This window comes from Perissodus microlepis, chromosome 20, assembly GCF_051167445.1.
Source record: "Perissodus microlepis isolate ML-2025 ecotype Zambia chromosome 20, ASM5116744v1, whole genome shotgun sequence".
Classification (NCBI taxonomy): domain Eukaryota; kingdom Metazoa; phylum Chordata; class Actinopteri; order Cichliformes; family Cichlidae; genus Perissodus; species Perissodus microlepis.
This window is the reverse complement of record NC_140480.1, coordinates 5,756,419-5,770,559: the sequence shown is the minus strand read 5'-3', so window position 1 is coordinate 5,770,559 and position 14,141 is coordinate 5,756,419. Positions and strand designations below refer to the sequence as shown.

Genomic DNA, 14,141 nt, shown 5'->3' with positions numbered 1-14,141 from the left:
CTCTAAAGTACGGAGGCCTATCTCCCCTCACCACACTCCCTGCCGGTGGCTGATGCCCTCAGACGTTGGTGTGTTGGTGGTCCTTGTCGTCTGGGGCTGGGCGCTCATGCATGTACCGGCTCACTCCTGGTGGCCGATTGGCGGGGCCGGGCGCCTGTGGCCCGGCTGGGCTCCTTCCGGGGGGTGGGATGCCCTCAGGCCTCTGGCCTCTGGGCCTGAAGCTCGGTCCTCTCTGGCACAGCTGGCTGCCGGCAGAGCCCGCGGGCACGCCACTGCAACCCCCTCTGGCCTCTGCTCCGTAGCTGCGGGGTGACCTCTCCTTTGGGGCTCTACTCAGCTCTTCCCAGGAGGGTGGCACGGTTCCCCCCCCTTTGGTGGTCCTCCTCGGGTCCTTGTACTCTGGGGCCTCTGGATATCTGGGGCCTGGATCTCCTCCATACCTGCTTCATACCCTGGTGGACGGGGCTATGGCTCCCCACACTCCCTAGCAGATCGTTACATGGAGAAACCTTTGGAATACAAGCATGCTGATCCACACAGGTATGCACACAGGTGTACACACGGGTGTTCACAGACGCGGACTACACCTTTCTTGGCTGCTGCCTCAAAGCACATTGTGCGCTGTCTATCTTGCGTGCTGCACAATATCGTTTATTATTTAGTATCTACTGTTATCTACTGCTAGCTAGTTTATTGTGATGGTGCTGTTTTTATTATGTTGCTCTTTGTTGTTTGCTTTCTCTTGTTTTTTTTCTCCATACAGGTGATCCAGGTGTTTTGTTTGTTTGTTTGTTTGTTTTTTCCTTTCTTCCTCCCCTTCTCACCGTCTCTTCTCCCCTTTGGTTTTCTTTCTCTCCCTCTCTTTCTTTCATTCTTTCTCCCTGTCCTATCCCCCAGTCATGTCTGTCCCGTTTGTAGCAACCGAAAATAAAATAAATTCATAATTATAATAAAGGTCAATCAAATGGACCAATATGGCAAGGCCATGATGATCCACTTGGTAAAATAAATCCGCTTGGCATCTTTCTTGGCCTTAAGACAACAATTCTGATGGCTAAAGATCCAAACGGGACACAAAAAATAAATAAATAAATAAATTAAAAAAAAGAATTGCTGACCTGGCAAATACAGAGAGACGTCTGTGTTTGTTCCTTCAGAGTCTGTCATCAGTGAGGCCAACTATGTTTACACAAAAATGTGGGCACTCAATGGGAAGTAATAATGTTCCCACTCCTGTTTAATTTAGAGTTGGGAACTTTCACATCTAGTAATTTGAAAAATGATGTTTGGCAGTTTATTGAAAAGACAGTGACAGTAATAACAATACAGAACATAGTCAAACATTCAAATGGAGCTCACTGTTTTACAGAAATATTTTTCTAGGAAGGAAAACAAACAAAAAATGTGTGTAAAAGGCTTAAACAAAAGTAAATGCATGGCAGTATTTTATTTAGTATTTAACATCTACAGGAGCTGCTCAGCCATAGAACCCAGGACCACAAAGCTCCAGGCACAGTTTTAGTGCTGATGTTAATCCCAGCGGTGTTTGGAGTTCTGCAGTTGAGTCAGCAGTTTTGGTGACTTTTAGACTGTATCACCTCAGCCCTTGGTGACACCCCTCTGAAGATCTACATGTCCAACAATTTGTGGCCGAGTTGTTGTGGCTCCTAGATGCCTCCACTTTGCTATATCACCACTTCACCTGATCATTAAATATCTAAGAGGGAAGAAATTTCATGAACTGACTTGTTGCGGTGGTGGCATCCTATTACACTACCATACTCAAATTTAGTGAGCTCTTTAGAACAACCTTTAACAAATAAAGGCAGACTGCTTGGCTGTTACCTGCAGCAACAGGAGTGAAAGCACCTGAATTTGGAGAAGAGGAAGTGTGGCTCTGTAGTTTTGTCCATAGTGTATTTGTTGTAAGACAACGAAAGTGCTTAAAACTGATGACTTAATAATTCAACAAATAAAGTTTTTATTATGCTCAGACAATTGCATTTAACATTCAAAACTGTAACCATTCAAAACTGTAACCAAAATCAGTGCCAAATAAATATTTGGTAAAGGGCAGCTCGGTTTTACTTGACAACGATTGATATCCTGCGTAGAAACATGAAAAAAGTTCATTTTATCACTTTTAAGTCTATACTTTTTAGAATTCGTTTCACACAATATATGACATCATACTGGAATGAGTTTTAGAGTTTTTAATGCGCTGTCATGAATGAGTTTCAATTAAGATAAGCAGTCTAAAAAGAAAAACGTTATGACATCCTGAAGTGACTTTGACTTAGTGTATCTCATAGTGGCGGAGATGCCAAATAAGTCTTAAGACCACTTAGAGACCAAAAGCGATTATATTTCTAAGTGAGCCCAGAGGCTTCAGAGTGCAGTGAGATATGAAATCACTGTTTCCTCAAAGTATCAGTATGCCTTAATGACAGTGTGGCATTATGATGTAATGGGTTATAGTTTTAAAAATCCAGAAAACAAACAAACAAACAAAAAAAAAAACAAAAACAAAAAAACCCTACCCCAAATCCCCCAAAACGAAGGGGTATTAAAACACTGCAGCCCATTGCTCAGCTTTGGTTCCTCATATTTATCAAACAAGAACAAATCTTCAACTTCCCGTCTACTTTTTTTGTCCTTAGGCAGCAAGAAATTGCTTTAAAACACAAACGTATCCATCTTATTCAATTCAACAACAAAATCCTCAAGTTGACAGGTTTTAAAACATTCATAGCAGTATTTGTCCCAGTTCTTCCCTGTATATTATATATTTTCCAGTAGTTTCAACAAAAGGAAAACTTCCTTTCTAAAAGATGCCACTTGGCATGCTCACAAAGCCTCAGAGTGGCGGGACGCCCCTCATCCTTCGGATGACGTTAGCGATCCGCTTGGCCAGTCCTGGGTTGGGCTCTTCGATCTGGAAGCTCCGCGTTAGTAAGTTGTATAGAGAGCCGTAGCCCACAGCCACTACAGTGCATGTCAGGCAGATGACATTGTAAGGCATGCTGAAGTCTGGAGTGGGCAGATTGACAAGCAGAGGCTCTGTGTAGATGCGGACAAAGTAGCTGGACTCTTCTTTACAGGGAAAACTGGTGAGAGAGGAAAATTTGATCATCCCATTTTCTAGATAAACGTGTCTGTGCAGAAACTCAAACAGTCCGTGAATAAAACACAATAAATGTCATTTTCATCACGGTGGGTGGGCGATGGGGGCTGTGTACTTACAAGCTGCTGAAAAGTGGTCGTTCCCGAGTGCTGTTTGTATGCATGGCGACAGTGCTTGGTACAAGAGAACTAATAACTGAAGATCTAAATGTTAAAGACAAGGACAAGGACTTTAGTCAATAAAAGTCTGAAATTAATTTAAAATCCTAAAAAATAAAAAGCAAAAATCATTTGAGAAGCAACACATGTCACACATGCAATCCTACGTGCATACCCGACATAGAAACCGTGGTTGGGATCGGGTGGGTATTCAGTCCATTTGAGCAGAGCCCTCTCAAACTGCACTGTAACCTCAGTCACAGAGTTTGGAGGAAGCTGGATCAGCATCTCCAGCAGGTGGGGCTTCACACGGTCCTTAGATGGCTCGTAGTGGATGTAGCCTAGCAGAGGAAGAAAAAAACAAGTGACCAATAATACACTGATTAAATGTTCAAACTAGAACTGCACAAACACAAAGGCTCTGGCATCTGCTGTCAAGAAAATTGTATTTTAAACAGCTATCAACCCAGAGTTTTTACAGTCAGTGAATCCCTAGTTTAGACACAGATCACTGGTTTATATAAATTACATAATGGGACAATATTTAATCAATAACAGCATGTTATTCAAGTTAGAAATGAACACCAACATATGTATTTGATAACTGTTTCTTACAGAAAACATGACTCATGTTCTCCACCTTGTGGCAAAAAGAGGCAGCTGCATGAACCCTTACTAACCCTTCCTGTGGGTTAATGTGGGAAGTCAAGTATCTTACAGTGGGCTGTGAACAGCATGACCAACTTACCCCTGTAAGGTCAAATGTATCATATTTGAAACATGAGTTTTTGAGACCTTAACATCATTAGTGTGATTTCTTTAACCTTAAACCCTTTATACATTTTTGCTGAAGATGAATAGTCATCAATAAATTGCACAGAAATGCTGGTGTAGCAAAAATCATACAAGTCAAAACTCATAATTCATGACAGGTTCAATAAAAACTCCAGCTTCAAGAAAATTCGATTTTTCTGGCAATTATTTCATGGTTCAGATTTTACAGGGTTAAGTAAAAGACTGAATAATAATATCCATCGTTGAAGAAGTCAACATCAAAAATCAAAGCCTGCAAAGATGATCACATGTCCACAGGACATTTAAGCCAACTAACAGAAGGCAACAAAAATGAAAATGAAATCAAGTTGAAGGCACACAAGTTCAGCTCAAGTGGGAGTCTGACTATCGCGCACCTCTACAAAGTGTAAAGAGAAGGCTGTGTATTCATTTGCCACTGACAATTTGTGCTTTTAAAGAACATAATTAGCATCATCATGTTGATGTTTGAATCAAGGTATGGGGGTCAGAGGCAGGGGACAGCACCTTCAGAAAGCCACTAAACTGAAAAGATGCACTCATGGACTGTTTCTTTGAGCTGTAAGTGCAACTTTCATTTTTATGTGCAGGTGTTTCATGGCAATAGACAAAGCTGCAAGAGTCAACTAAACAACATGATGTAAGATCTTCTACTTTTCTTCTTTTATTTAATTAAACTTCCTAAGAAATGATTCAGTGGTCATATTCAGATCCATGAAACAGTCCAAGTAAGACTTGCAGACATAGAAACAAAAAAATAAAGATGTATTGCTTTACCTTTATATCAGATCTATGCTACCAAATCAGGCTTGTTAAATAGGTTGCGGGGAAGTGGCTGTGTGATAGTCTTCTAGTTGAATTTGTGATATGCTAATGCTAAACAGCGCAAAGGCTAATAAGATTTTTTTGTAGACTGGTTGAGGTCCTCTCCGTGAATCGCTACCTTATCGTGGTGGAGGGGTTTGTGTGTCCCAGGGATCCCAAGGTCGATGTTGTCTGGGGGCTTTTGCCCCCTGGTAGGGTCTCCCGTGGCAAATTGGTCCTGGATGAGGGACCAGACAAAGAGCGATTCAGAAGACCCTTATGAAGAAAACATCGAGGGAACCGTTTACCCTGCCCGGGATAGGGTTACCGGGGCCCCGCCCTGGAGCTAGGCCCGGGGAGGGTGCCCGACGGGCGAGCGTCTGGTGGCCGGGCCTTAGTCCATGGGGCCCAGCCGGGCACAGCCCGAAAAGGGGACATGGGCCCATCCTCCCGCAGGACCACCACCCGCAGGAGGCGCCATAGGGGTCGGGTGCATTGTGTGCCGGGCGGCGGCCAGGAGCGGAGGCCCTGGCGGACTGATCCCCAGCTGCCAAGACTGGCAATTGGGACATGGAATGTCACCTCTCTGGTGGGGAAGGAGCCTGAGTTAGTGCGTGAGGTTGAGAGGTACCGGCTAGATATAGTCGGGCTCACCTCTACGCATGGCTTGGGCTCTGGAACCAGTCTGCTGGAGAGGGACTGGACTCTCAGTCTGGAGTTGCCCCTGGTGAGAGGCGGCGGGCTGGGGTGGGTATTCTAATATCCCCTCGGCTTGCTGCCGGTACGTTGGGGTTTTCCCCGGTGGATGAGAGGGTTTGTTCCCTGCACCTTAGGGTCGGGTAACGGGTCCTGACTGTCATCTGCACTTATGCGCCGTGTAGCAGTTCAGAGTACCCAGCCTTCTTAGAGTCCCTGGGTGGGGTGCTGGAAGGTGCTGCACCTGGAGACTCTGTTGTCCTGCTGGGAAACTTCAATGCTCACGTGGGTAATGACAGCGAGACCTGGAGGGGCAAGATTGGGAGGAACGGCCTCCCTGATCTGAACCCGAGTGGTGTTTTGTTATTGGACTTCTGTGCAAATCACAGTTTGGCCATAACGAACACCTTGTTCGAACATAAGAGTGTCCATAAGTGCACGTGGCACCAGGATGCTCTAGGCCGCAGGTCGATGATTGATTTTGTAATCGTATCACCAGACCTGTGACCATATGTTCTGGACACTCAGGTAAAGAGAGGGGTTGAGCTGTCAACTGATCACCACCTGGTGGTGAGTTGGATCAGGTGGCGGGGGAGGACGCTGGACAGACCTGGTACACCTAAACGCGTAGTGAGGGTGTGCTGGGAATGTCTAGCAGAGGCCCCAGTCCGCGAGATCTTCAACGCACACCTCCGGCAGAGCTTCAACAGCATTCCGAGGGAGACTGGGGACATTGAGTCTGTGGGACTCCGGAGGCAGCCGACAGGTATCGACAGGCCAAGCGGAATGCGGCTCGGGCAGTGGCTGAAGCAAAAACTCAGGTGTGGAAGGAGTTTGGAGAGGCCATGGAAAAAGACTTTCGGACTGCCTCGAAGAGATTCTGGCAAACCGTCAGGCATCTCAGCAGGGGAAAGCGGTGCTCTACCTGCACTGTGTATAGTGCTGGCGGAGCGCTGCTGACTTCGACTGACAAAATTGTCAGGCGGTGGAAGGAATACTTCGAGGACCTCCTTAATCCCACTGACATGTCTTCCGAGGAGGAAGCAGAGTCTGGGGATGAGGGGAATGACCCGCCAATTTCCGGAGGCGAGGTCACTGAGGCAGTTAAACAACTCCTTGGTGGCAGAGCCCCTGGTCTTGATGAGGTCCGCCCCGAGGTCCTGAAGGCTCTGGACGTTTTAGGGCTGTCCTGGTTGACACGCCTCTACAATGTTGCGTGGAAATCAGGGGCAGTACCCCTGGACTGGCAGACCGAGGTGGTGGTCCCCATCTTTAAGAAGGGGGACTGGAGGGTGTGTTCCAACTACAGGGGGATCACACTCCTCAGCCTTCCTGGGAAAGTCTATGCCAGGGTGCTGGAGAGGAGAGTTCGTCTGCTAGTCGAACCTCGGATACAGGAGGAACAATGCGGTTTTCGTCCTGGTCGCGGAACACTGGACCAGCTCTTTATCCTCTCAAGGATACTTGAGGGTGCATGGGAGTTTGCCGAACCAGTCTACATGTGTTTTGTGGACTTGGAGAAGGCATTTGACCGTGTCCCTCAGGGTGTCCTGTGGGAGGTGCTGCGGGAGTATGGGGTGTCTGGCCAATTGCTACGGGCCATTCGATCCCTATACAACCGTTGCAAGAGCTTGGTTCGCACCCGGTGGGTGATGGGCTCCGCCAGGATTGCCCTTTGTCACCAATTCTGTTCATAATTTTTATGGACAGGATTTCTAGGCGCAGCCAAGTGGTGGAGGGCTTTCACTTCGGTGGCCTCAGAATCTCATCTCTGCTTTTCGCGGATGATGTGGTTCTGTTGGCTTCATCGGGTGAAGGCCTCCAGCTCGCACTGGAACGGTTCGCAGCCGAGTGTGAAGCAGCGGGAATGAGGATCAGCACCTCCAAATCTGAGGCCATGGTTCTCAGCCGGAAAAGGGTGGAGTGCCCACTTGGGGATGAGTTCCTGCCCCAAGTGGAGGAGGTCAAGTACCTCGGGGTCTTGTTCGCGAGTGATGGGAGAAGGGAGCCGGAGATCGACAGACGGATTGGTGCGGAGGCTGCAGTGGTGCGGAGGCTGCAGTGATGCGGACGCTGCACCGGTCCGTCGTGGTGAAGAGGGAGCTGAGTGTAAAAGCGAAGCTCTCAATTTACCGGTCGATCTACGTCCCTACCCTCACCTATGGCCACGAGCTGTGGGTAGTGACCGAAAGAACGAGATCGCGGATACAAGCGGCGGAAATGAGCTTCCTCCGAAGGGTGGCTGGCCTCTCCCTTAGAGATAGGGTGAGAAGTTTGGCCATCCGGGAGGGACTCAGAGTAGAGCCGCTGCTCCTCCACATCGAAAGGAGCCAGCTGAGGTGGTTCGAGCATCTGACAAGGATGCCTCCTGGGCACCTCCTGGGGTTGGTGTTCCGGGCATGTCCCACCGGGAGGAGGCCCCGGGGCAGACCCAGGACACGCTGGAGAGATTATATCTCTCGGCTGGCCTAGGAACGCCTTGGTGTTCCCCCGGATAAGCTGGAGGAGGTGGCTGGGGAGAGGGAGGTCTGGGCTTCTCTGCTTAGGCTGCTACCCCCGCGACCCGGCCCCGGATAAAGAGGATGAAGATGGATGGATGGATGGATGGATGGATGGTTGAGGTTTATATGTGGACCAAACTGTACATGTGAAGGCCATATAAGACATACATTTTTGATTTAATTAATAATTCATAAGTCAGCTGCTCCATGATATTCTTATTTCCACAGTGGCCTTAAATGAAGTTAAGGACATTGTACCGGACCAATATCCTGTACTACACTGTGTACTCACTGTACAGGATATTGGTCATCTTTCAAAGGTAAACTGTTTTTGGGACTATGTAAATTTATTATTCTGATTGCAAATTAACAGTGCACACATCCTTTACTGCTTTCTAAAAATACTCACTGGGCTTGTTGTCCTTTCCCTTGCTCGTCACACTGAGCGTGTGGATGTAGAGACGAAGATACCAAGGCACCGAGTCCAGCAGCAGTACAGGGAAAGACCTGTATGGGTGGTTGTTGTACATTAATGTGTGAATCTCTCCTGTCTGCAGCCCGTATCCAGCCACATAACGCTCAGCATGGAGCAAGGGACGCAGCATTTCACCTGAGGACAGAAAGTCAGACTGATTTTAATAATTCACTGGGTGTAAAACAAATGTGACAATCAAAAAAATGCCTTAAAAATGTGTGAAGTGTGTGCATTTTATTATCTTGTTCTTGTTTCATCATACATTCTTCAAGACAATATTCTGACTATTATACACAGCTTTATACATTATACAGTCTTTACTCTTCTGGCTCACCCTCATTGGACTTCCATCGAATCAGCAGGTTGAGGGAGCGCACAGAGCCAAAGGTGGTTTCTTGGGTCAGATCGTACACAGAGAAGGTCCGTCTGTCTCCCAGCACCACTGCCTGGCTCAGCAGGGAAGTGGCTGGGCTGAGCTCAAACTGCTCCCCCTGCAAAATAAAAACAGGTTTGTTCCAATCATAACTCTTACAGAGCTTCAATAATAAATTTGACATTATCTATACATACAAGTAGTGCCGTTTATCAACAGATAATCCACTAGATCAGCAACACCTCCATGTTCATATAGCTGTCACAATTCGATGTTTTGTATTCTAAGGTTTGAATTATCTAATGATTTAGATTTGCATATTTTATATTAAAGGAAAAGCAAACCTGAGGGTTGTCTGTGATGTCGATATATAGTTTACTGGAGGAGGCCAACGGACAAGCTTCTGTCAGGGTCCGAGAGAACATCTTGAACAAAGACCACTCTGAGGGAAGAGACAGCTTGAATTAACAAAAGCCAGGGGAATGTTACCAAAACCCAAATATGGGACAGAGAACAAAAAAAACGTGCTTTCGCTCACCTCGTTTGGTCTGTCCAGAGTTGTGCAGGTCAAAGACTGAATTCAACGTCTGTCTCAGCTCCCAGGATGTGGTTTTGCACTGCCAGTCCTGACACACGGACCTGATGTGCACTGCCTGGGAATGAAAACTGCTGTGGAAGAGTTTCTCTGACTTCAAAAGGACAGCGAGACCAGCCTGTTCGGAAAACATAGTGAGGAGAAAACTTAATACGCTAACAGATGGCATTGATGTCCCGTGTTTTTTTAGGAAGAAAAATGCACATGTAAAGGGGGAGAGAGAGAGAGAGAGAGAGCGAGAGCGAGAGAGACATTTACCTTGGATCCACATGGCAAGAGTTTCTTCCAGGGTGTCAAATTCTCTGTGCAAACAATTTCTCGTGGGAGGGTGGCATAGCGAAGGAAGCTGTGGTCTGTCACTTTAACACACACACAAATATTGCATATGCAGTACAGTGAGTCGTGGGGCATCTGCAGTGCTGTAATGGGTATTCAACTGTCTAACATGCACCTCAGAATAAGAATATCACATGCCGAAATAAAATCTAATATATATATTAAAAAAAAGAGGCACCTGAGTACAGGTAAAGCACTCATTTTATTGCAAAAGGTTTCTTTAATGCAAACAGGACCTGTGTAAAAAGTGTTCAGCTGTTTACTTATTCCCAAACAAAACAACAACAACAACAAAAAAACACAACTAAACCAAGTTTCTAACGGGGTGCAGCACACCTGACAAGCTTGACAATCATATCACCTGTAAAGTCGACCATTTGCAGTAGCATGAGGTGTAAAATCACTAGAAACTAGGGCTGGGCCATATTATACCGTTGACAGTAATACCGGTACAATGATAAGCAACGATAAGAAAAGAAAATATCGCGATAGAATATGGGTAAAACGCGCATGCGCAGTGCCTTTGTTTTCGCACATGGCCGAAAAAGCATGGCGGCAACAGAGAATGAGAAGGGAGAAAGCGGATCGTTGAGTGAAACGGATGAACCACAATTGGTTTGTAAAAAATGGTGCAACTTCAGTGGTGTGGAACTGGTTTGGTGTTTGTCCGTCAGATACCAACCAAAGCACATTTTTTTTGTAGAACATGCAAGCGGGCCGTCGTTTTTGCCGTATTTGTCGGACTAAGGTGCTCGTAAATCTGGGAGTAATCTGTGTCCTAAACTCCGCTCCCTTCAGGTCCCAAAGTCAAACGAACACTGCAGCATCACTAAGAGTTAAAAACCGTCTAAATTCTTTCATCTTTAATAAAACGATCAGCATTGCTGCTTTACCAGGTGTAACTATGAAGTTTAACATCCAGGCATCCATGAAAACAGAATTTATTACATTTAACGGAGTTAGAAGTTAGCAGGAAGTTAGCGGAAGTTAGCTCGCTAGTTTTGCTAGTTACCTAAGCATGATATAGCATGTTCTGACTGAGAGATTTCTGAAAAAATTCAAACATACAGCTCTGCTATCATTTCCAACATAAATGAAGACAGGAAGCTACACAGCAGTGAGGTTTGTAAGGTTACTGAAGTTGGGCTAGCTGGTATTTAATGATGTGCTAGGTGATCGCTAGAGACACAGCTATGTTAGCATAACATAAACAGTGAAGCTGGAGGATGAACGCTAACACTTTTCCACTCGATAAAAGTTAGCGTGAAGGTTCCTGATGGTTAGAGACAAATGCAATCGCATGGCAGGATGCTGTAAACAGACCAAACTTCAGTCAGGAGAACAACTGAGATAATCCATCCACAATACAAGGTTAGTCGTTAATATACTGCAACAACATGGGAATATAGCAGCTGTGATAGAATACAGCATTAACGAATCAATGGTACAGAAGTGGAGGAAGAAGAAGATGAGTTGAATAAAGTTTGATTTATCTGACTGCTTTGTTTCGCTTAATGTGTCTTATAATCCCGTGCACCTTATGGTCCGAAAAATACGTATTTGACTTTTTTATTTGGCACACTGCAATTTAATGTTGCAAAGCATCTCTTTTTAACTTCAGTGGATATTATACATGGTTATGCTCAGGATATGTCAGCCCATTTCTACTGGAAATGCCTTTTGGTTAAACTTTCAACAGGGAATTTGCATTTGCAAAACAAAGTTTTGAGCAAAATATTCAAGCTACCACAGTGTTTGTGACTCTGACAGACACAAGGTAAAAATGACAGACTGATCTCCAGTAATCTGAAGCACTTTATCGCAGCTGATGCTGCTAAAGTTGTATGAATCATAACTGACCAGTGATGGGACAGGGTGAGAAGAGGATTACTGCAAGAGGATTTTCTCTAGCACTAATTCTGTATAATAACGTGATATTAGACAGTTCAATGGTGGCTGATGACACAATTAGCTTTTGCAGAGGTTCATTACTAGAGATGTTACTCTAAATGCAAAAAGGAGACTGACTGTACCGTTGCCTATTCCCAGGGGTTTGAAGGAGGCACTGGGCTGAACAGTGTTGGTGGAGTCAATGAAGTTCAGTGATGCACAGAAGATGCCTGACAAAACATTGGTTAGCTCCTTCCATGTAGCATCGACACTGGGAAAGGCAGAAAAAAGGCATGTGGAAATGTTAACATGATTTAGCAAAGGTAGGTTAGGCAGCAACTATATCAAAACAAACTGTAGTCAAAAGTTGTGAGAGTAGAATTTCTGGCAGTTTTACATGGGTGGGGGGGAAAAAAAATCAATACAGCAAACCATTACGATACTTTGTATGGTGATATTGTATCGATACAGGGTCACCAAATATTGATACTCTGGGAATATAACGAACAAGAGGGTTCATCACATGCACCACCATCCTGAGATGATGTTAGCTGAGCAAACTTGCATTAAATTCAATGAAATTCACATTTAATTGATGTATCATCTGAAACAGATTGCATGTAATTCAATCGCAGACTGATGACTGATGACAGATTATCTCCGTCTTAATGCAACAAGTTTATGGCCAGTTTTTACTGAGAGTTATTTTACTGCATAACTTTTTACTGCAGCAAAAAAACTACCTGAACTGTCTGCTAGTTCGGCATATGCTTGAGAAACATCACTGTCATTATAAGAACTAAAGGAAAAACACAAAAGCAAAAAACAGCAAGGACGGTTATGGATGAGCAAAACTGGTAGGTTGGTGGTTCAATCCTCTACTTGTCTAGTCTGCATGTCAATGTATCCTTGGTCCACATACTGAACTCCCAGTTGCCGTTGATGCATCCATTGGAGTGTCATGTGTGCATGGTAGGTTAAAAATGCTAAGGCATAGAAAAAATGTTTACGAAAGCAGGTTAATGAATGTGTTTGTGAATAAGTGAATGAGGCTCATAGTAAGAAGGGGCTTTAAATGCTCAGAGTAGAAAAACACATAAGTACGGGTCTGTCCCCCCCCCTATTAATCCACACATTCATTTCATCTCTGTTGTACTCACTCTGTCACTGAGTCTTGGAACCAGACCCAGAGCTCAGCTCCAGGTGGGGATGGTATAAAGGGTTGCCCCCACTGCATGGTCCTCCAGTAACCTTGTGTAAAAGAGATGTGCAGCTCTCTGACTGAGAACTTGGAGATGACCTGGCCCAGAGACTTGGGGAAAAGCCGGTAGTGGGACACTGAGAAATGTAACAATGTGGTTTAGAGTTAGAAAGACCAAACATTGTTGTAATTTTGAGAACAGGAGAAAGAAAATCTTATTGAATTAATGTGGGGTGTATTAAACTCGTATAATATTTCCAATAATGTATAAACACTCCTGAAACCAACTAAACAGGAACAGACGCAGATTTTAACAGGACGTGGATATCAATAAATCAACAAAAGTATGGTGATTTATAAAAGAAAGTCAACTGACGGAAAATACAGATGCCCTATCACGTGGTAATCTTTTTAATGTTTCAATCTGACAGATTATAGGAGCATCGAGAAGCAAAATATGAACCCTCATTCCGAAACATTTAAATGCTTGTCATTTTATACATTTACAGCTTTTCTGTCAGCTATTCGACAGAGTCAAGTATATTCATAAGTTACTTCTATAAGAAGATAAAACATTTACATGTGTGTATTTTCTTATTCGTGCCTAACAGAGTGTTATCTCCCTACTAGCAGTTAGCTTACCTTTGTTTTCTCTCATGAAGTCTGTGTCCCACAGGGTGCGGAACTGGAAGCTGGCATAAATATCTCCGGAGTGCAGAGGTCTGATGACCAGCTCTTCTTGGAAGTCGTCTTTAGGCTGTGGTACCGACGAAGGTACCACTGTTTCAGGGGCAGAAGTGCCCTGAATGTCGGCTGCAGCATCAACCGTAGCGGCTTCTTTATCCTCGGTTGCTTCCCACCGTCTCTCCTCCACCGCGGGCTGGTCAGCCGTTTGTTCCGCTGTTTGTGCATTATGGTCCGCTGTTTGTGCGTGGTGGTCATTAACTGGCGTCGTTTCATGAATGTCTGCGACAACAAACACGGACGAACTAAAAAGAATAAGCAGCCAAGACCAGCAGCTGCACCTGTGAGCAGCCATTTTTCTCGAGGCGGTGGTTGACTTCCGCGTTAACGCGTCATGAGTAGAATCAGCCAATGAGCTGCTTCCATATGGAGTCATTCTTGGCACTGACACGAGGCTGCTTTGTTTTAAGCCAAAATATTTTCTTAAAAAA

General features: G+C 45.0%; 1 protein-coding gene across 1 annotated transcript; it reads right to left on the bottom strand.

Moving 5' to 3' along the window:
• Positions 1–1,957: 1,957 nt before the first annotated feature.
• Positions 1,958–14,100, bottom strand: pigt (phosphatidylinositol glycan anchor biosynthesis, class T). Its single transcript, XM_084918275.1, has 11 exons — positions 13,609–14,100; positions 12,926–13,103; positions 11,909–12,036; positions 9,798–9,898; positions 9,483–9,657; positions 9,289–9,386; positions 8,906–9,062; positions 8,506–8,706; positions 3,458–3,623; positions 3,244–3,327; positions 1,958–3,107 (listed from the first exon to the last, which is right to left on the bottom strand). The coding sequence occupies exons 1-11, from the start codon at positions 14,084–14,086 to the stop codon at positions 2,858–2,860; spliced, it is 2,016 nt and encodes a 671-aa protein (XP_084774401.1). The 5' UTR covers positions 14,087–14,100; the 3' UTR covers positions 1,958–2,857.
• Positions 14,101–14,141: the final 41 nt, after the last annotated feature.

What these genes read in the sequence shown, in the direction of transcription:
- pigt (XM_084918275.1), bottom strand. Translation starts at nt 14,086, where the DNA reads ATGACTCCATATGGAAGCAGCTCATTGGCTGATTCTACTCATGACGCG. An exon ending in CTTCATGAGAGAAAACAAAG is followed by an intron (nt 13,104 to 13,608) that starts GTAAGCTAACTG and finishes TACATTTCTCAG; the next exon opens with TGTCCCACTACCGGCTTTTC. An exon ending in ACCCCTGGGAATAGGCAACG is followed by an intron (nt 9,899 to 11,908) that starts GTACAGTCAGTC and finishes TGTGTGTTAAAG; the next exon opens with TGACAGACCACAGCTTCCTT.